The sequence below is a fragment of the Sceloporus occidentalis genome, unplaced genomic scaffold (assembly GCF_023333645.1).
Source record: "Sceloporus occidentalis isolate IW3139 unplaced genomic scaffold, rSceOcc1.0.p SCAF_108, whole genome shotgun sequence".
NCBI lineage: Eukaryota > Metazoa > Chordata > Lepidosauria > Squamata > Phrynosomatidae > Sceloporus > Sceloporus occidentalis.
In genome coordinates, this window is record NW_028317088.1 from 106,031 (window position 1) to 127,454 (window position 21,424).

General features: G+C 53.7%; 1 protein-coding gene across 1 annotated transcript; it reads right to left on the minus strand.

The window, feature by feature from the left end:
- Nucleotides 1-2,606: 2,606 nt before the first annotated feature.
- Nucleotides 2,607-18,148, minus strand: LOC149283216 (AP-4 complex accessory subunit RUSC1-like). Its single transcript, XM_089497841.1, has 10 exons — nt 16,573-18,148; nt 14,856-15,014; nt 13,348-13,404; nt 12,493-12,569; nt 12,222-12,416; nt 12,011-12,105; nt 11,844-11,890; nt 10,579-11,443; nt 10,283-10,414; nt 2,607-2,814 (listed from the first exon to the last, which is right to left on the minus strand). The coding sequence occupies exons 1-10, from the start codon at nt 18,146-18,148 to the stop codon at nt 2,607-2,609; spliced, it is 3,411 nt and encodes a 1,136-aa protein (XP_089353967.1).
- Nucleotides 18,149-21,424: the final 3,276 nt, after the last annotated feature.

Genomic DNA, 21,424 nt, shown 5'->3' on the forward strand with positions numbered 1-21,424 from the left:
AGGCGACGTCTGTGTGAGGAGAAGCGGGAGGGCGTCCGGCCCTCAGCGAGTGGACTCGGGACAGTGTATAATTGTGTGTGTCTGTGAGTACACACCGCAGCACTTATATATATATCACACGGCTTATCGTTCCCCACGCTGTGAAGATGGGGATTACTCACGAGGTTCCCGAGGGTGTCCGGCACTTCCGCCTTCCCAGAGGATACTCCCCTGAGCGATGACTGCCCTCTGCGGATCCACCTCTACTGTGTGCTCTGCGTGCCGACCCCGGCGAGCGCTCTGCTCTGCGCGCCGACCCCGGCGAGCGCTCTGCCCTTCCCTCCCGACCCCGACGAGCGCTCTGCCCTTCCCTCCCGACCCAGGCGCGCGCTCTGCCCTTCCCTCCCGACCCCGACGAGCGCTCTGCCCTTCCCTCCCGACCCAGGCGCGCGCTCTGCCCTTCCCTCCCGACCCCGACGAGCGCTCTGCCCTTCCCTCCCGACCCCGGCGCGCGCTCTGCCCTTCCCTCCCGACCCCGGCGCGCGCTCTGCCCTTCCCTCCCGACCCCGGCGCGCGCTCTGCCCTTCCCTCCCGACCCAGGCGCGCGCTCTGCCCTTCCCTCCCGGCGCGCGCTCTGCCCTTCCCTCCCGACCCCGGCGAGCGCTCTGCCCTTCCCTCCCGACCCCGGCGCGCGCTCTGCCCTTCCCTCCCGACCCCGGCGCGCGCTCTGCCCTTCCCTCCCATTTCACAGCATCTCCCACGCATTGTGAGCGAGAACGCAGAGGGGGAGACACCTTTTATCATATGACACGAGTCAGCGCCGTATCACGGAGAACGGAGGCCAGCGCTCAGCGTCGGTGAAACATAAGAGGAGCGTGTGGTGCAGTACTAGTGAGTCGGGGGCAGCGCGTGTCGCGGGGACACTGTCACGGGCCGTCGCGGGGACACTGTCACGGGGCAGCGCGTGTCGCGGGGCCACTGTCACGGGGCAGCGCGTGTCGCGGGGACACTGTCACGGGGCAGCGCGTGTCGCGGGGACACTGTCACGGGGCAGCGCGTGTCGCGGGGACACTGTCACGGGGCAGGTCGTGTCGCGGGGACACTGTCACGGGGCAGCGCGTGTCACAGTATCGGGGGGAATAGGACATGGCACTTGTAGCAGACTCCCGATTGATACAGCAGGTGGCACAGTATGAGATTGGAGCAGGGCACAGGGAGGACTGCACAGAATCAGCTCCCATTACTCCCAGTCAGACACCGCTGGGGTCAGTTATTACTAAAGAGAAACTTAAGAACGGTACGCGGCTCTATGCATCCCCTCGATGACCCCGGTAATCCCAGTAAGAGTGAGATCCCGACACGAGGGCTTACAGATAATACTAAAGCTTTTTACCGATTGTTTAATAACGTGCCAAGTTCCGTGCAGAAATGTTCTATCCGTATATAATATATACACAGAGATCTATTCGCATTGGTGTGAAGCAATACGGCTCTATGGGGGTCCCGACTCAGACCCTCAAGTGTCCTGATGTATTTTAGCTGTCATGTCATTCCGCTAACCCTCCCTCTGCCGGCTCCTGTGGACAGCAGCAGTCTGCAGAGGGGTGTAACTTGCCACATCTTGTTTTTGAGAGGAGGGGGGAAAGGGTTAAAATAAAATCCTTTGGAGAAAAGAAACAGTATTTTGTTAAACGCAATGTTTTGACTATTTTCCTACAAGGCAGCGCCGCCGACGTTTACTTTTTTCACAGAAAAGGCTTATAAAGGAAATGTAATTCTTGCAAAACGTGTGTAACACTACAAGGGCCGTTCAAAATGGCCGACAGGCGAGGGGGGGGCGGCCCCAACCTGCCCGCTACCATCACCATAGGGCGCCAGAGGCGTAAAGAACTACTTCCGACAATCAAAGGATGTGAGGCGAGCGGCCCGGCAGAGATATGCCTCTAGTTCTATATATTCTGTGTGCGCCTGTGTTTGATTTCGTATTCGGGAAGAGACGTTTCCGACTTGACGGGGGGGGGGGCTGATTTTTTTTTTAATAGGAAAGAACGTTTATCCTGAGGTTTTTCAAACACTAGAAGCACTAGAGCGCGGAGGAGCGGAGCGCGGAGCCCTTTCTGCTGCTAACGTTTGGAGCCGCGCACGCACGCCGATCGCCGTTCTCATGTTACTCTCTGTAAATGATGTATTACCGATGTTAGCATTGGATGTACTCGGTGACCGAGGCGCTGGTATTAAACGGAAAGATTCCTCTTTTCCTACAGAACCCTCCGTGCCGTTCTTTCTGCTTTCTGGCTGCTTTCTTCCAGGTTGCCTTGTAGCCGCCGGGACCCTTCGGACGCCCCCGTTAAATAGGACACGAGAGCGTAGGCCATTTCTCTTTAATGTTACATACGGAGTACAGGTACCATACGATCATGTGATGTGCGAAAGGCTCTGCCACATACCGCCACGTACAGGACACGATACCACGCGTGCATGCGCAGGTGCGACACCCTATAGCACCTATGTATATATATATATATATATAAACGTACACCTAAAGGTATAGGGGCTCTGTTCAGCCATGTGGGCTCCGTTTTGGTTCCCGTGGAGCCGTAAGCGTTCCGTGGTATTTGGGCGAGGGGCTATTCCGCGTCCTCTCGGTGTTTCTCTAACACGGCGGGCGTCAGGATGAGTGACGTGTATCCGACGGGAACGAGGCCGGCGCTCCGTCCGCGGCGGCAGCGTATCCAGTCCTCGTCCACCGTGCTCAGCAGCTGCAGAACATCGCCTTTCCGAAAGCTCAGCTCAGCCTCGCCTGAGCCAACGTGATCGCACAGAGCCCGGAGAGACCTGCGGATGGAAACAGAGACCACAAAGAGATCACAGGGACCCACGGATAGAAACAGAGACCACAAAGAGATCACAGAGACCCACGGATAGAAACAGAGACCCGCGGATAGAAACAGAGACCACAAAGAGATCACAGAGACCCACGGATAGAAACAGAGACCCACGGATGGCATCAGATCACAGAGATTAAAAAACAGAGCTCATAGAGACCACGCGGATAGAAAAAAGAGATCACACAGCACTGTAGAGACTTAAGAGAAACACAGAAATCGCACAGCTTGTAGAGACCTGCGGATAGAAAGAGACGCTTTGAGAGAGAGAGCCCTCTTTTGGTTATAGGTTGGATGGTGGGGAGTGTGTGCTCTTTTGGTTATACGTTGGATGGTGGGGCGTGTGCGCTCTGTTATACCTTGGATGGTGGGGAGTGTGCGCTCTGTTGGTTATACGTTGGATGGTGGGGAGTGTGCGTTCTGTTGGTTATACGTTGGATGGTGGGGAGTGTGCGCTCTGTTGGTTATACCTTTGATGGTGGGGAGTGTGCGCTCTGTTGGTTATACCTTTGATGGTGGGGAGTGTGCGCTCTGTTGGTTATACGTTGGATGGTGGGGAGTGTGCGCTCTTTTGGTTATACGTTGGATGGTGGGGAGTGTGCGCTCTCTTGGTTATACCTTTGATGGTGGGGAGTGTGCGCTCTTTTGGTTATACGTTGGATGGTGGGGAGTGTGCGCTCTGTTGGTTATACGTTGGATGGTGGGGAGTGTGCGCTCTTTTGGTTATACGTTGGATGGTGGGGAGTGTGCGCTCTTTTGGTTATACGTTGGATGGTGGGGAGTGTGCGCTCTTTTGATTATACGTTGGATGGTGGGGAGTGTGCGCTCTCTTGGTTATACCTTTGATGGTGGGGAGTGTGCGCTCTTTAGGTTATACGTTGGATGGTGGGGAGTGTGCGCTCTGTTGGTTATACGTTGGATGGTGGGGAGTGTGCGCTCTTTTGGTTATACGTTGGATGGTGGGGAGTGTGCGCTCTCTTGGTTATACCTTTGATGGTGGGGAGTGTGCGCTCTTTTGGTTATACGTTGGATGGTGGGGAGTGTGCGCTCTGTTGGTTATACGTTGGATGGTGGGGAGTGTGCGCTCTTTTGGTTATACGTTGGATGGTGGGGAGTGTGCGCTCTCTTGGTTATACGTTGGATGGTGGGGAGTGTGCGCTCTGTTGGTTATACGTTGGATGGTGGGGAGTGTGCGCTCTTTTGGTTATACGTTGGATGGTGGGGAGTGTGCGTTCTTTTGGTTATACGTTGGATGGTGGGGAGTGTGCGCTCTGTTGGTTATACGTTGGATGGTGGGGAGTGTGCGCTCTTTTGGTTATACGTTGGATGGTGGGGAGTGTGCGCTCTTTTGGTTATACGTTGGATGGTGGGGAGTGTGCGCTCTCTTGGTTATACCTTTGATGGTGGGGAGTGTGCGCTCTTTTGGTTATACGTTGGATGGTGGGGAGTGTGCGCTCTCTTGGTTATACGTTGGATGGTGGGGAGTGTGCGCTCTTTTGGTTATACGTTGGATGGTGGGGAGTGTGCGCTCTTTTGGTTATACGTTGGATGGTGGGGAGTGTGCGCTCTCTTGGTTATACCTTTGATGGTGGGGAGTGTGCGCTCTTTTGGTTATACGTTGGATGGTGGGGAGTGTGCGCTCTGTTGGTTATACGTTGGATGGTGGGGAGTGTGCGCTCTTTTGGTTATACGTTGGATGGTGGGGAGTGTGCGCTCTGTTGGTTATACGTTGGATGGTGGGGAGTGTGCGCTCTTTTGGTTATACGTTGGATGGTGGGGAGTGTGCGCTCTCTTGGTTATACGTTGGATGGTGGGGAGTGTGCGCTCTGTTGGTTATACGTTGGATGGTGGGGAGTGTGCGTTCTTTTGGTTATACGTTGGATGGTGGGGAGTGTGCGCTCTGTTGGTTATACGTTGGATGGTGGGGAGTGTGCGCTCTTTTGGTTATACGTTGGATGGTGGGGAGTGTGCGCTCTTTTGGTTATACGTTGGATGGTGGGGAGTGTGCGCTCTCTTGGTTATACCTTTGATGGTGGGGAGTGTGCGCTCTTTTGGTTATACGTTGGATGGTGGGGAGTGTGCGCTCTGTTGGTTATACGTTGGATGGTGGGGAGTGTGCGCTCTTTTGGTTATACGTTGGATGGTGGGGAGTGTGCGCTCTTTTGGTTTTACGTTGGATGGTGGGGAGTGTGCGCTCTTTTGGTTATACGTTGGATGGTGGGGAGTGTGCGCTCTCTTGGTTATACCTTTGATGGTGGGGAGTGTGCGCTCTTTTGGTTATACGTTGGATGGTGGGGAGTGTGCGCTCTGTTGGTTATACGTTGGATGGTGGGGAGTGTGCGCTCTTTTGGTTATACGTTGGATGGTGGGGAGTGTGCGCTCTCTTGGTTATACCTTTGATGGTGGGGAGTGTGCGCTCTTTTGGTTATACGTTGGATGGTGGGGAGTGTGCGCTCTGTTGGTTATACGTTGGATGGTGGGGAGTGTGCGCTCTTTTGGTTATACGTTGGATGGTGGGGAGTGTGCGCTCTTTTGGTTATACGTTGGATGGTGGGGAGTGTGCGCTCTTTTGGTTATACGTTGGATGGTGGGGAGTGTGCGCTCTTTTGGTTATACGTTGGATGGTGGGGAGTGTGCGCTCTCTTGGTTATACCTTTGATGGTGGGGAGTGTGCGCTCTTTTGGTTATACGTTGGATGGTGGGGAGTGTGCGCTCTTTTGGTTATACGTTGGATGGTGGGGAGTGTGCGCTCTTTTGGTTATACGTTACATGGTGGGGAGTGTGCGCTCTCTTGGTTATAGCTTTGATGGTGGGGAGTGTGCGCTCTTTAGGTTATACGTTGGATGGTGGGGAGTGTGCCCTCTTTTGGTTATACGTTGGATGGTGGGGAGTGTGCGCTCTGTTGGTTATACCTTGGATGGTGGAGAGTGTGCGCTCTTTTGGTTATACGTTGGATGGTGGGGAGTGTGCGCTCTGTTGGTTATACGTTGGATGGTGGGGAGTGTGCGCTCTGTTGGTTATACGTTGGATGGTGGGGAGTGTGCGCACTTTTGGTTATACGTTGGATGGTAGGGAGTGTGCGCTCTTTTGGTTATACGTTGGATGGTGGGGAGTGTGCGCTCTGTTATACCTTGGATGGTGGGGAGTGTGCGCTCTGTTGGTTATACGTTGGATGGTGGGGAGTGTGCGCACTTTTGGTTATACGTTGGATGGTAGGGAGTGTGCGCTCTTTTGGTTATACGTTGGATGGTGGGGAGTGTGCGCTCTGTTGGTTATACCTTGGATGGTGGGGAGTGTGCACTCTTGGTTATACCTTGGATGGTGGGGAGTGTGCGCTCTGTTGGTTATACCTTTGATGGTGGGGAGTGTGCGCTCTTTTGGTTATACGTTGGATGGTGGGGAGTGTGCGCTCTGTTGGTTATACCTTTGATGGTGGGGAGTGTGCACTCTGTTGGTTATACCTTTGATGGTGGGGAGTGTGCGCTCTTTTGGTTATACGTTGGATGGTGGGGAGTGTGCGCTCTGTTGGTTATACGTTGGATGGTGGGGAGTGTGCGCTCTTTTGGTTATACGTCGGATGGTGGGGAGTGTGCGCTCTGTTGGTTATACCTTGGATGGTGGGGAGTGTGCACTCTTGGTTATACCTTGGATGGTGGGGAGTGTGCGCTCTGTTGGTTATACCTTTGATGGTGGGGAGTGTGCGCTCTTTTGGTTATACGTTGGATGGTGGGGAGTGTGCGCTCTGTTGGTTATACCTTTGATGGTGGGGAGTGTGCGCTCTTTTGGTTATACGTTGGATGGTGGGGAGTGTGCGCTCTTTTGGTTATACGTTGGATGGTGGGGAGTGTGCGCTCTGTTGGTTATACGTTGGATGGTGGGGAGTGTGCGCTCTTTTGGTTATACGTTGGATGGTGGGGAGTGTGCGCTCTTTTGGTTATACGTTGGATGGTGGGGAGTGTGCGCTCTCTTGGTTATACCTTTGATGGTGGGGAGTGTGCGCTCTTTTGGTTATACGTTGGATGGTGGGGAGTGTGCGCTCTGTTGGTTATACGTTGGATGGTGGGGAGTGTGCGCTCTGTTGGTTATACGTTGGATGGTGGGGAGTGTGCGCTCTTTTGGTTATACGTTGGATGGTGGGGAGTGTGCGCTCTTTTGGTTATACGTTGGATGGTGGGGAGTGTGCGCTCTCTTGGTTATACCTTTGATGGTGGGGAGTGTGCGCTCTTTAGGTTATACGTTGGATGGTGGGGAGTGTGCGCTCTGTTGGTTATACGTTGGATGGTGGGGAGTGTGCGCTCTTTTGGTTATACGTTGGATGGTGGGGAGTGTGCGCTCTCTTGGTTATACCTTTGATGGTGGGGAGTGTGCGCTCTTTTGGTTATACGTTGGATGGTGGGGAGTGTGCGCTCTGTTGGTTATACGTTGGATGGTGGGGAGTGTGCGCTCTTTTGGTTATACGTTGGTTGGTGGGGAGTGTGCGCTCTCTTGGTTATACGTTGGATGGTGGGGAGTGTGCGCTCTGTTGGTTATACGTTGGATGGTGGGGAGTGTGCGCTCTTTTGGTTATACGTTGGATGGTGGGGAGTGTGCGTTCTTTTGGTTATACGTTGGATGGTGGGGAGTGTGCGCTCTGTTGGTTATACGTTGGATGGTGGGGAGTGTGCGCTCTTTTGGTTATACGTTGGATGGTGGGGAGTGTGCGCTCTTTTGGTTATACGTTGGATGGTGGGGAGTGTGCGCTCTCTTGGTTATACCTTTGATGGTGGGGAGTGTGCGCTCTTTTGGTTATACGTTGGATGGTGGGGAGTGTGCGCTCTCTTGGTTATACGTTGGATGGTGGGGAGTGTGCGCTCTTTTGGTTATACGTTGGATGGTGAGGAGTGTGCGCTCTTTTGGTTATACGTTGGATGGTGGGGAGTGTGCGCTCTCTTGGTTATACCTTTGATGGTGGGGAGTGTGCGCTCTTTTGGTTATACGTTGGATGGTGGGGAGTGTGCGCTCTGTTGGTTATACGTTGGATGGTGGGGAGTGTGCGCTCTTTTGGTTATACGTTGGATGGTGGGGAGTGTGCGCTCTCTTGGTTATACGTTGGATGGTGGGGAGTGTGCGCTCTTTTGGTTATACGTTGGATGGTGGGGAGTGTGCGCTCTCTTGGTTATACGTTGGATGGTGGGGAGTGTGCGCTCTGTTGGTTATACGTTGGATGGTGGGGAGTGTGCGTTCTTTTGGTTATACGTTGGATGGTGGGGAGTGTGCGCTCTGTTGGTTATACGTTGGATGGTGGGGAGTGTGCGCTCTTTTGGTTATACGTTGGATGGTGGGGAGTGTGCGCTCTTTTGGTTATACGTTGGATGGTGGGGAGTGTGCGCTCTCTTGGTTATACCTTTGATGGTGGGGAGTGTGCGCTCTTTTGGTTATACGTTGGATGGTGGGGAGTGTGCGCTCTGTTGGTTATACGTTGGATGGTGGGGAGTGTGCGCTCTTTTGGTTATACGTTGGATGGTGGGGAGTGTGCGCTCTCTTGGTTATACCTTTGATGGTGGGGAGTGTGCGCTCTTTTGGTTATACGTTGGATGGTGGGGAGTGTGCGCTCTTTTGGTTATACGTTGGATGGTGGGGAGTGTGCGCTCTCTTGGTTATACCTTTGATGGTGGGGAGTGTGCGCTCTTTTGGTTATACGTTGGATGGTGGGGAGTGTGCGCTCTTTTGGTTATACGTTGGATGGTGGGGAGTGTGCGCTCTGTTGGTTATACGTTGGATGGTGGGGAGTGTGCGCTCTTTTGGTTATACGTTGGATGGTGGGGAGTGTGCGCTCTTTTGGTTATACGTTGGATGGTGGGGAGTGTGCGCTCTTTTGGTTATACGTTGGATGGTGGGGAGTGTGCGCTCTTTTGGTTATACGTTGGATGGTGGGGAGTGTGCGCTCTCTTGGTTATACCTTTGATGGTGGGGAGTGTGCGCTCTTTTGGTTATACGTTGGATGGTGGGGAGTGTGCGCTCTTTTGGTTATACGTTGGATGGTGGGGAGTGTGCGCTCTTTTGGTTATACGTTGGATGGTGGGGAGTGTGCGCTCTCTTGGTTATACCTTTGATGGTGGGGAGTGTGCGCTCTTTTGGTTATACGTTGGATGGTGGGGAGTGTGCGCTCTGTTGGTTATACGTTGGATGGTGGGGAGTGTGCGCTCTTTTGGTTATACGTTGGATGGTGGGGAGTGTGCGCTCTTTTGGTTATACGTTGGATGGTGGGGAGTGTGCGCTCTTTTGGTTATACGTTGGATGGTGGGGAGTGTGCGCTCTTTTGGTTATACGTTGGATGGTGGGGAGTGTGCGCTCTCTTGGTTATACCTTTGATGGTGGGGAGTGTGCGCTCTTTTGGTTATACGTTGGATGGTGGGGAGTGTGCGCTCTTTTGGTTATACGTTGGATGGTGGGGAGTGTGCGCTCTTTTGGTTATACGTTAGATGGTGGGGAGTGTGCGCTCTCTTGGTTATAGCTTTGATGGTGGGGAGTGTGCGCTCTGTTGGTTATACGTTGGATGGTGGGGAGTGTGCCCTCTTTTGGTTATACGTTGGATGGTGGGGAGTGTGCGCTCTGTTGGTTATACGTTGGATGGTGGGGAGTGTGCGCTCTGTTGGTTATACGTTGGATGGTGGGGAGTGTGCGCACTTTTGGTTATACGTTGGATGGTGGGGAGTGTGCGCTCTTTTGGTTATACGTTGGATGGTGGGGAGTGTGCGCTCTGTTGGTTATACCTTGGATGGTGGGGAGTGTGCGCTCTGTTGGTTATACGTTGGATGGTGGGGAGTGTGCGCACTTTTGGTTATACGTTGGATGGTGGGGAGTGTGCGCTCTTTTGGTTATACGTTGGATGGTGGGGAGTGTGCGCTCTCTTGGTTATACGTTGGATGGTGGGGAGTGTGCGCTCTTTTGGTTATACGTTGGATGGTGGGGAGTGTGCGCTCTCTTGGTTATACGTTGGATGGTGGGGAGTGTGCGCTCTGTTGGTTATACGTTGGATGGTGGGGAGTGTGCGTTCTTTTGGTTATACGTTGGATGGTGGGGAGTGTGCGCTCTGTTGGTTATACGTTGGATGGTGGGGAGTGTGCGCTCTTTTGGTTATACGTTGGATGGTGGGGAGTGTGCGCTCTTTTGGTTATACGTTGGATGGTGGGGAGTGTGCGCTCTGTTGGTTATACCTTTGATGGTGGGGAGTGTGCGCTCTTTTGGTTATACGTTGGATGGTGGGGAGTGTGCGCTCTGTTGGTTATACCTTTGATGGTGGGGAGTGTGCACTCTGTTGGTTATACCTTTGATGGTGGGGAGTGTGCGCTCTTTTGGTTATACGTTGGATGGTGGGGAGTGTGCGCTCTGTTGGTTATACCTTTGATGGTGGGGAGTGTGCACTCTGTTGGTTATACCTTTGATGGTGGGGAGTGTGCGGCTGTTGGCTGTCGGTGTCCTGCGGGAGCCCGGTGTTTGTCCTGGCGAGCGGAGGCTTCCCGATGCGCTCCACGACACTCATGCCGGGGGTCAGCCAAGCGGACGGTCGCCTGCGGCGGAGAGCGGGTGACAGAGACATGAGTTAGCGGTAACCGCAGCGCTCTCCCTTCCTCCCGTAAACTACATGTGATGCCTGTCCGTGCGAAGCGACCTTTCCCTCTCTCTCCATAGCGTTCCATTTCCCTCCTCAGTGTTCGCCTCTCCTCTTACCCACCTGCATTTTGCCTTTGTTGTCTCCTCCTCTCTGTTGTTAAGCAAACTTGCCCCAAACAGGTGCCCAAACCGGATTCCCCAGCCCTCGCTGCTCTGGGGCAGATCTTCTCTGGGAGACTTCGGTTTAGCGCATTGTCCATTTCCGGTAGTTTCCAGAAGCGATCCATCATTTGTGATCTTGGAACCTCCTCCCAGCGGCGAGGAGCCGGTTCCCGATCCATGACCCCCACCGGGCTGATCCGCCTGATCATTTCCCTCACGGTTCTTCCGAGGCTCTCCTTTGCAAGTTGCTGTTTGGGGGGCTCCTGAAGCTTCGGAATGTCGCCCTTGTGCAGACAGACCCCCTGCTTCCTGCGCTGGTGCAGGTTTTCCCTCTGGGTTATCCCAGTTTCCCAATCTTCTGAGGCGAGTGAGGCTAAAAGCGTCTTTCGCGGAGGGGCCGTACATGCGCGAGGCCAGGCGGAGGTCTTCCCACCAGTTACTGTTGGAGTCCTTTAGGTTGTCTCTGCGGGTTTGTGCGGTAACCGGCTCAGGGACCGACGTGCTCTGTGTGTCATCTCCACATGGAGAGGCCATTTCCCTTTCTGCCCTTGCCGCCATTCTCTGTACAAGCTGCCCTCCCCATTGCACGATCTGTTGGAAGGAAGATCCCACCCGTGGTTCTTCGCACGTATGTGCGTGATGTTGGTCGAACACAGGAGAGTCCTGCAGGGGGAGGTGGTGGTGGTGCTCAAACAGCAGGTCCACGTGAAAGGTCAGGGCGGACAGAGGCTGCAGGGTTAGCAGGAGCTCTTCGTGAAGCTCGGGCTTAGAGGTCGCGGCTAACGTCAGGAAAGCGCTGGGACTATAAAATCCAGAGTATAAATCTAAAGGGTGGATAGCAAAAGACACAGCTGTTACTGACCGCGTGTGCCCTTCCAACACGCATCCCCCCCCCCCCCCGAGCGGTGCTTCGTGGCCAGATTAAGGAGATTTTGGCCCTGGGGTGATTACACGGGAAGGACCTCTTCTCTATAATATATATATACACACACACACACACACATATATATATATATATATATATATATATATAATATATACAAACACACACATATATATGTATCCTGGCGGAAGGATACAGCCCCTGGCGGAAGGATACAGCCCCTGGCGGAAGGATACAGCCCCTGGCGGAAGGATACAGCCCCTGGCGGAAGGATACAGCCCCTGGCGGAAGGATACAGCCCCTGGCGGAAGGATACAGCCCCGGGCTCTGCTGATACTCACGGTGGGTTTGCTGTAGGTGCGATAGCCAAACGTCCAGCTGCTTTGTGCTGAGAATACAGAAAGGCACACGTCAGTGCAGGCCGTACCCCCTAATGGTGCCGCTTTAGGGGCCCACGGCTATAACTGACCGATTGCCCTCTCCCCTGACTGGTCTGCTGCCCACTTACTTCAGCAGGCCGAAGATGAAGGCGTTAAATTTCCTGTGAGCGTCTTGGAGCTGAGATAGATGGCTGACTCTGCCGAACAGGCTGTGCGCGGCCCCCTGAGCCCAGTCTGTGAAGAAGACGATGTAAGGATTAATGGACAGAACATCTGGGCGCTAAACGGGACCCCAGAAGAGGCTGGCATCGGCCACCAAAAGCGGCCTCCCCTGCCAACGACTGACGCCTCGGCCTCACCTGCTTTAACAGAAGCCTCCGCCAGGCTCCACGGGCTCAGCCGCCTCCTGCCGGTGATCACGTCTCTCTGGAAAGGCTTTAAGCCGTCGCTCAGCAGGCTGTACAGAGAGGGGCACAGGCCGCCGAGGAGAAGGTAACCCAACTCGGGGCTTAACCTGCTGTCTCCAAGCTGGGCCTGCAACAAGAGGAAGAGCGTTACCGACGGGCGTGAGAGCCCCGGCACGCGTCCCGACACACGCCTCCGGTCTCACCTTCTGCACGTGGTTTCGGCTGCTGTTGAAATGGGAGATTATTTTGTCCACAGATGATCCGACTGCAACTAACAGACCTGGTGGTGGAAGTAGAGAGAGTACAGCAGTCACTTCCTACCGGACACCCGGCAGTCTCGCTGCACCCGGCGTGGATGTCACTGAGGACTTCTTGATCGTTTCACCAAAGTAGAGCCTCAGACGTCGGGACCTTTCCGGGAGAGCTGCTTCCGCGCGTCGCCTGCCCTCACCCACGGGGCCAGCTGCGAGACCCCCTGTGGGGGACATCTCCCCGGTCCAACATGAAACATTTTCCACGACGGAAAACAAATGATGCCGAGAAACGGCTAAACCTGGATCCCAGCAAACAGTCACGTATGATCTGGGAGCTATTTACTAATGCACTCTGACGGCGGCAGCATTACCTCTCCTTCCCTTTTCCCTGCTGATTTTATCCCGCCCATCCTGTTTTACCTCGGCCCTGTCCGGTTCATTATTTGGAAGGCATTGGCCCCTAGGGACGGGCTGCTAGAGGGGGCCCCTAGCGATTGGTCTCTAGAGACGGGCTGCTAGAGGGGGCCTCTAGGACAGGCCACTAGGGATGGGTTACTTGGGCCAGTCACTAGGGAAGGGCCACGAGAGGGGCCTCTAGAGACAGCACAATTCCGTATGATTGTGTTTGGGGGGGGGGGGTGACACCGAGACTCCACAGGCAGAGTGTAAGTGGCTCCAGAGTCCTCGCGCTGCGCAGGTGCGTGATGTGCTGCAACCATAAGCGTTTCTCCAATTGTCTTCCATGTTTGCCACTTTTCCCCCTTGGGGCATTTAATGCGTTCCCCACGAACGGCAGCTACTGACCTTTTTTCTCCAGCTGAGTGGAGTCTTCACCCCCATCTGCCATTAACAGCTCCGGCACTGAAACACACAAAGGACATGTGAGGGGCCCCTCCACGCACATACACAACCCTAAGGGCCCCGGGTCACTGAATGGGCCTCTGGGAGCCAGTCCTTTAAACCAGGGAAAGAGTTAAAAAAAAAAAAAAACAGCATTAATGTGCAGTCACATCCCCTACATTACATAGAGACCCGCCGCTGTCTGACCAGTCCTGATAACGCGGTCACATCCCCTACATTACATACAGACCCGCCGCTGTCTGACCAGTCCTGATAACGCGGTCACATCCCCTACATTACATAGAGACCGGCCGCTGTCTGACCAGTCCTGATAACGCAGTCACATCCCCTACATTACATAGAGACCCGCCGCTGTCTGACCAGTCCTGATAACGCAGTCACATCCCCTACATTACATACAGACCCGCCGCTGTCTGACCAGTCCTGATAACGCGGTCACATCCCCTACATTACATAGAGACCCGCCGCTGTCTGACCAGTCCTGATAACGCGGTCACATCCCCTACATTACATAGAGACCCGCCGCTGTCTGACCAGTCCTGATAACGCAGTCGCATCCCCTACATTACATAGAGACCCGCCGCTGTCTGACCAGTCCTGATAACGCAGTCGCATCCCCTACATTACATACAGACCCGCCGCTGTCTGACCAGTCCTGATAACGCGGTCACATCCCCTACATTACATGCACACCCGCCGCTGTCTGGCCAGTCCTGATAACGCAGTCCTGATAATGCGTGATCATATCTCCTGCATTACATGTTATTACTGTGTTGGGGACTGTAATCTATTAACCCCTTTGCCACGTAACAGCTGCAGTAGGCTGGCCCACAGACCTGTCACTCACCCTGCCTGTCTGAGACCCTCACCCAATAGAGCTAGGACCCTGTGGCCTCCGGGCTGCAGTACACTTAGTGGAGTGAGATCTCTGACTGTGATTGGAGAGCTTGTCCACATGACTCCGTGCAGCCAGTCAGCAGCCCCGGCTGTAATATCAGAGTCATTCTGTTATTGCTTCCTGGATGTACCACAGTCTGGGGGAGGGGTGGCAATTAACGGAGATTAGGGAGTTGACTGTATGGTGGGGGGGCATTTAATTGAGGGGTAAGAAGGTGATGAAGGACTCGTGTGTCTCGGGAGTTATTGTTGGACCAGTTTTTCCCTGTAATATCGGGCACATCTACCAAATGTCCTAGTTTGTTCAGTCCCTCTCTGTGCCCCTCTCCCCCCCTGATGCCCCTCTTTTCTTGGAGGTCAGAATGTTTGCTGGGTATGCGGGTATCGCATGGTTCTACAGCCCTAAAAGCCCCGATAATGTGTATAGAAACAGCATGTAACAGCTTTATAAATTAAACGGGGTAAATAAACCCCATTATTCTTCTTCTAAATACAAAGTGAATGCGCTGCTCTGAAATCTCGCACCCCTCGAGCAGGTACCAATGCCTCCTAACCTGTGCCCGGCGGGTCCTTGTCGGCAGTGCGGAACGGTCCCCTCTCTGGTGCCGGTCCGGGTATGAGCCTTTTCCTTGGAAAGAGCGGAGACTGCAGTACAGACACGTCACGTGTGTCCGTCTGCGGGATCAGACCCCTGTGTGGGGGGGAGAAAGCCCCTAGAGGGGACATGCGAGTGGGGAGTGTCTGCAGGGGGTTGCAGGGGCTCTGGGGCAGCAGGGCCATGGCAGAGGTATTAGAATTGGCCAGGCTGGCAGGTGGCAGAGGGGGACTGGGGCAAAGCATCTTCTGGTTAGTAGTAAGGTGGAAAAGTAGATGGGAGGGGATAGCCTGAGGGTAGAAGTCAGGGGGGGCAGTTTTTGGTATATAGGTCTGAGCACCCCCTAGGATCCCCCAGCAGCACAGCATGGCCATTTCAGAAGGCGCAGATGTAGGCAGGGGCCAGAGCAGAGAACAGGGACAACATGAGGGCAAACGTGAGGCATAGAGGGGGAGAGAAAAAGAGGTGGATAACGGGGTTTAAGTGGCCATGCGCAGTAGAGAGGTTCAGATGCAGCGGGTATTGCGGGGTTGGAATAAGGGGAGAGAGAGACACACACGTGTTAGAAGGGAGAGGTGCGTTGGGTACAGCGATCGGAGAGAAATGTCACTGTTAGTCTGACTTAATGAGTAGGAGTACAAGACCCTGCCATCATATTGGGAGCGAAAGGCCGTTATGGGATCACCTGTGAGAACCAGGGTCGCCCGAGGACACGGTGATTCCACACGCGTGCTTCGTGGTGCAATCTAAACGAGGCCTAGTGACGAGTTCATGGCCCAGCGGACCATCCGCCTCAAAGGCTCGGCGACCCGGACGATGCCGTGAAATACGCTCTCCGGGGCTGTAGCTGGAAACCTATTTATCTCCACAAGTAGTTACAGGTGCCAAGAACTCTACGAGGGCAGCCCACCCGGACTCCTCACCTGTGTATTTCATATGGCTTTCTAATGCCCCCAGGAGGCAATGCTGATCACAGAGGACAGGCACCTACGTGGGGCGATGCTGGCGCACATGACGACAAACATGGTTTAACCATTGAGACGCAATGCTCTGCAAGTAATTGGGTGGAATATTGTGGACCGAACAATACTGTCCCGGGACCATCTTATCATCTCACCCCATTCGAGGTCCCAATATCAAGACAAACAACACCTGGGCGATAAAGAGTCTGTAATACGTTATTCAAGTGGGACCAGACCAAAGGGCAGCCTGGGACGCTGAGGGCCACACCGGTACACATGGCAACCGCTCACTAAAGCCTTTCATTTTAGGAAACTAATGGCACAGGGTCGGCTACTCCTTCCAAGGATAGAAATGTCCTGCCTTCCTTTGATGTTGAGAGGAACTCTTGATCAGATGTGTCTGAAGAGAACTGTCCGCGGATCGTGGACGGTGTGCCATGTGTCCAGCCGCCTGCTCTGAGACTGGCCACTAGGTCGAAGGCGTGTGGAACGCGACGTTAGGTTTGCAGGATGTGCTGTGGTTCAGTGGGATAATGGGATAATCTCATACTCGTTACGTGTTTAGTGATGTCAGAGTTATTTCACTTCCAATACATTCTGTTGACATATAAATTCTGTGTTTAACTCTCCCCACTCTTCTTTTGGCCAACAGCCCTGTTAACACCCTTTCCTCCATCCCCATTTCTTAATATCAAGTATAATACGGTCTCTTACCTTCCCTGCTTCTCACGTCTCCACCATCTGCCATTCCCCAGATGTAAAGCTTTGCCGTGGACTGTGGGGCTCTGTCCTCCCCCGTTCCGGGCCATTCTTTGATGGCAGGCTGGAGAAGCCCCTCCTGTTGCTGCTTCATGCTGGACCGCGGTATGCGGGGTCTTGTGCCATACAGGTGTCCTCTTTTTGGGTCTTGGTGCTGTGTGGGCCTTCCTCCTATAGCGTGGCTTAGAGATGACTTTTCAGCATTATTGTCTTTGGGGACATCTTTACCCAGATCATGGTGCTCTTTCCCTCCTTCCACCTTTTGGAGACCTGTTTGCACACAATTTGGTTGCCTTTCTGTATCCCCCAAGTTTCGGACAGTTGGGTTTTGAAGCCCTCTTTCTCCCGTGGTCTGGGCCTTTGCCTGCTGATTATTCTGCTTAATAAGTTCGTTGCGATACTTTAATTCCCGAAAGGTGGTGACCTCCTTGCCTGCAGGTGCTGCCGGAATGTGTTGCCCGCCGACTTGACGGTAGAACGCCGTGGTTGTCAGTTCGTTGACCGGTGGGTGCTCTCTGTCAGGCGAGAATATGATTAACCAGTCACTCTTGTCTCGCCTTGCCTGCGGAGCTGGCTGCCATCCTGTGCTACGCCTCCTTTTTTGAGCCAGCTCATTGAATGAGGTGATATTCTTCCTAGGGCTCTGTTCGGAGTTAGCTCTTGAGGGCAACCCTGGCAGGAGCTCATCATCTGCCCCAAAAAACCAATTGGCATTGGTGGCAACTCCATGGCTGGCAGCCACATTTGCATTTTTGCTGTCTTGTCCCTCTGCCTTTTGCTGCACTTCTTTGTCGCAGTCCACATATCCGCTAGGCAGCGGCTTATCAGGGTGACCCTGTGGTATAGCATTAGAATTAGCGTCCAAGGCATCACCCGGCCCGCTATCCGTAAGTGGGACAAGTTTGGAGTCTACTTTGTGGTCTTTAATGTTCAGGGAGGGCTGGGGGGTGATAGGATTTGTTTTTGTGTTAGTGACGGCAGAAACATCCCCTGATGTGGGCGACTCGTAGAGCTGCTGTGTTGGCGACACATGCCCCTCGCCTGCTGCATCCAGCGGGATGATAACAGGCTGTTCATCGGGAGAGCCAGGCCCTTCCTGCTGCGAAAATTCTTTAAAACACATTGAGGAGGGGGACTCGTCAAACGAGAAATCGGAGGAGCTGCTGCTGTCTGAAAAAGGTGAAGAGGGCGAAAGGGGGCTGGCCGGTGCGTTACACGGGGACAATGTCTCCTCGCTGACATTTGCTTCCAAAATGTGTCGAGAGCTGCCCAGCCACGTGCCCACCTGCCCGAGGTGCTTCTCACAGCACTGGCACGGGACTGACGGGTCATTGGAATTGGCATCAACCTGAGTGGCGTGTGTCGTGCCCTTCCAGGTGTGATGGCTTCCGGTTAATCCTCCCTCGCCGGGGTCGGTGGTGACAGGACATTCCTTAAGCTCGGGTCGAAGAGAGAGGTGCACACCAAGCGAGACATGCTGGAGGTGCACAAAATTTAGGTTGCTCACAAGGGCGTTTCGTGGAGCTAGCATGGCTTTGGGTATCCAGACAGCCCTGATGCGGTATGTCTCCGGGTCTCTCTTAAACTTTTGGGACAGTTACTCTGTCATGATGGCAACATGGACACTGCCCAGGCTCGGACTTCTACATTGCGTCCATCACTGATGCTGACTGCAGTGCAGCCTCTCTGGACACGTATTTCTAGGATGTCTCCTGGACGCAAACCTGCAGAACAGAGGATCAGAAACAAGCAGTGTCAGGGGTACACAGAAAGCCAGGATTCAGAAGTGGCACCCTAGGAAAGCTATGCGAAAATGAGGAGAGAACAACTGGTCTGACACGCAGCGCACAGATCAGTCTGTACTCAACATTAGAGTTCTACTCACAGAGATACAGTGTTACACCGACACACAGACAAAGCCACAACCCATGTCTGATGAATGACGACCATTTTAGTCACATAGAAACCCTGTTGGCCCGTCTAGCTGTAAGGGCTTAAACCGTAATCAGTCGTTGGTCTTGTCTTAGATTCAGGAGCCGTATGCCTATCCCATGCATGTTTAAATCCCCCATCAGATTCAATGGTGGAGCAGATGACTGTACGGTGGGGGTAAGGGGTGTGAGGGCTTTTGTGAAATTTACAGGGTGATGGACGTTTTGTGAGGATTACGAGGTTATGTTGGAGGCTTGGTGGTAATTACGAGGTTATGATGGAGGCTTGGTGATGATTACGAGGTTATGTTGGAGGCTTGGTGATGATTACGAGGTTATGTTGGAGGCTTGGTGGTGATTACAAGGTTATGATGGAAGCTTGGTGATGATTACGAGGTTATGTTGGAGGCTTGGTGATGATTACGAGGTTATGTTGGAGGCTTGGTGATGATTACGAGGTTATGTTGGAAGCTTGGTGGTGATTACAAGGTTATGATGGAGGCTTGGTGATGATTACGAGGTTATGTTGGAGGCTTGCTGATGATTACGAGGTTATGTTGGAGGCTTGGTGATGATTACGAGGTTATGTTGGAGGCTTGGTGGTGATTACAAGGTATGGTGGAGGTTTAATGATGATTACAAGGTGCATATGTGCTTACGTTTGTATGAATGTACTAGTAATCCTTGCATGGACGGGTATCTTATTCTGTGACAAACAGAAATGGTCCTTCTGCCAGGTCAGGAAAGCACCATGAAAGCACATTAGAGCGTCTTTTAGTGCAGCCCCATAATGATTTGGGCATTTGTAATACATGGTAGATGTCGTACCCGAGGTGAAGTGTGCCAATCCTCCATAATCACACCCGGAAGCCTCTCCACTTTATGTCCTTTCCCCCATTTTCCTTTCCATCACTTTCTTTCATCCTCAAAAGATCTCCACTGCCTTCTCAACCTGTCATCGCTGGCCTCTTCCCCATCACTGGTCCCTCCATCCTCCTCATGTGCCTCTTTACCCTGCCCTCCTCCCCCTCGCCCAATCTCCACCACCCTGCCGCTTGTTTCCTTATGTGGATCACCGGTCAGCCTCCTTCCTTCTTTGTTGCTGGGATTTCCAGTGATGGTGGTAGAAATGTCCTACCCAGGGAGCAGGGTGGATGCTGAATGCAGAGCAGTGGTGATGTGCGATTACCTCACTGCAGGTACTGCATTGCACCCTCCAGCCTGCACCCCCCCTACGGCGACTCTTTCTACCCCTTCCCCTCTCTATACAAAGAATGGTATGCACAGATCGTCCGCACTGTCTCCCATTCCCACCAGACTGCAGACACTAATCGGTTCCTACCCATCCACCCATATCTCAGTCTCCCCTGTTATTATCAGGCACCATTATCCACCGTTACCATCTGCCCTTCACTGGGGTAATGGGAGAGATCACCTACCTGGAGATCTTGGAGCTGCTGTGACAGCCTCAAAATATCTCTTCTGCCCAGCATCCATATGAGGAGGGACCAGGGAGGGGAGGCTGCCCAGCATCCAGGAGAGACGGGACCAGGGAGGGGAGGCTGCCCAGCATCCAGGAGAGGAGGGATCAGGGAGGGGAGGCTGCCCAGCATCCAGGAGAGGAGGGATCAGGGAGGGGAGGCTGCCCGGCATTCAGGAGAGGAGGGACCAGGCAGGGAAACTGCCTAGCATCCAGGAGAGGCGGGACGAGGCAGGGGGAGGCTTCCCAGCATTCAGGAGAGGAGGGAACAGGCAGGGGGAGGCTGCCCAGCATCCAGGAGAGGAGGTAACAGGCAGGGGGAGGCTGCCCAGCATCCAGGAGAGGAGGAACCAGGCAGGGGAGGCTGCCCAGCATCCACTGAAGGAGGGGAGGCTGCCCAGCATCCACATGAGGAGGGTCCAGGGAGGGGAAGCTGCCCAGCACCCAGGAGAGGAGGGTCCAGGGAGGGGAAGCTGCCCAGCATCCAGGAGAGAAGGGATCAGAGGGGAGGCTGGCAGGGAGATTAGTAAAGTGTGTGTAACCGAGCCTTCATGTATGTATCAGCACACTGTATATTATATATATGTTAATTATGGTTATTGGAGGATCCGAGCCGTGTGGATTTTGTTTTTTCTCGTCATGTAGCGTGTCCTGTCGTCAGATCTGTTACGTGTGAGTTGTGCCTCAGGGCCAAACATGAGGGCGAGTCTGATTGTGCTTTATTATCCGCCGCCTCAGAGAGAAATCGCTAAAGGTCATAAAGCGTGACGTGTAAAACTGAGAACGGTGACGGCCGTTGGGTGCAAAGTCATATGATGTACCATATGATGTGTAACATGCAGTGCAGGCCCCGGGGTACACGGTCATGGGCTGAGGGCCAGAGCTGAACGGTGGGAGCCATCACCGAAATACTTTGTTTCTGTCCCTTTTTGAAAATGTGGTGCTGCCCCAGCAGTAACAGTAATGCCCCCCTGCAATCCTTAGGAGGTGATGCACGCCATCTTACGTTAACTACACAAATCACGTGACTAATTCCCAAGTATGTTTACTGGCATGTTTAACAGAAACACAGAATACGCTGTGGATTAACACTTGTGTGTTCGCTCGAAGCCGACCCGTAACGCTCTCGTAGAAAGCTCTGCAGCGACACGCCGATGGGAGCGAAGCCGTGCGGCCGGAACGTACGGACGCGGTACCCCTAATCACGGCTTTCTGCCCAGCTAACGGGCCCCTGCTTTTGTTCGTTTATTAAGACGCGGTCGAGTCGATCCTGCCTCCTACTGGGGTATGAGGGGCAGTCTTTACCCTTCCAGCCTCTCCGCTGGAGGCTCAGGTCTCTGACAATAAAAAGGCCAGTCCCGTCGCGATGCGTGGCCCGCGTGCCACGGCGGGCATC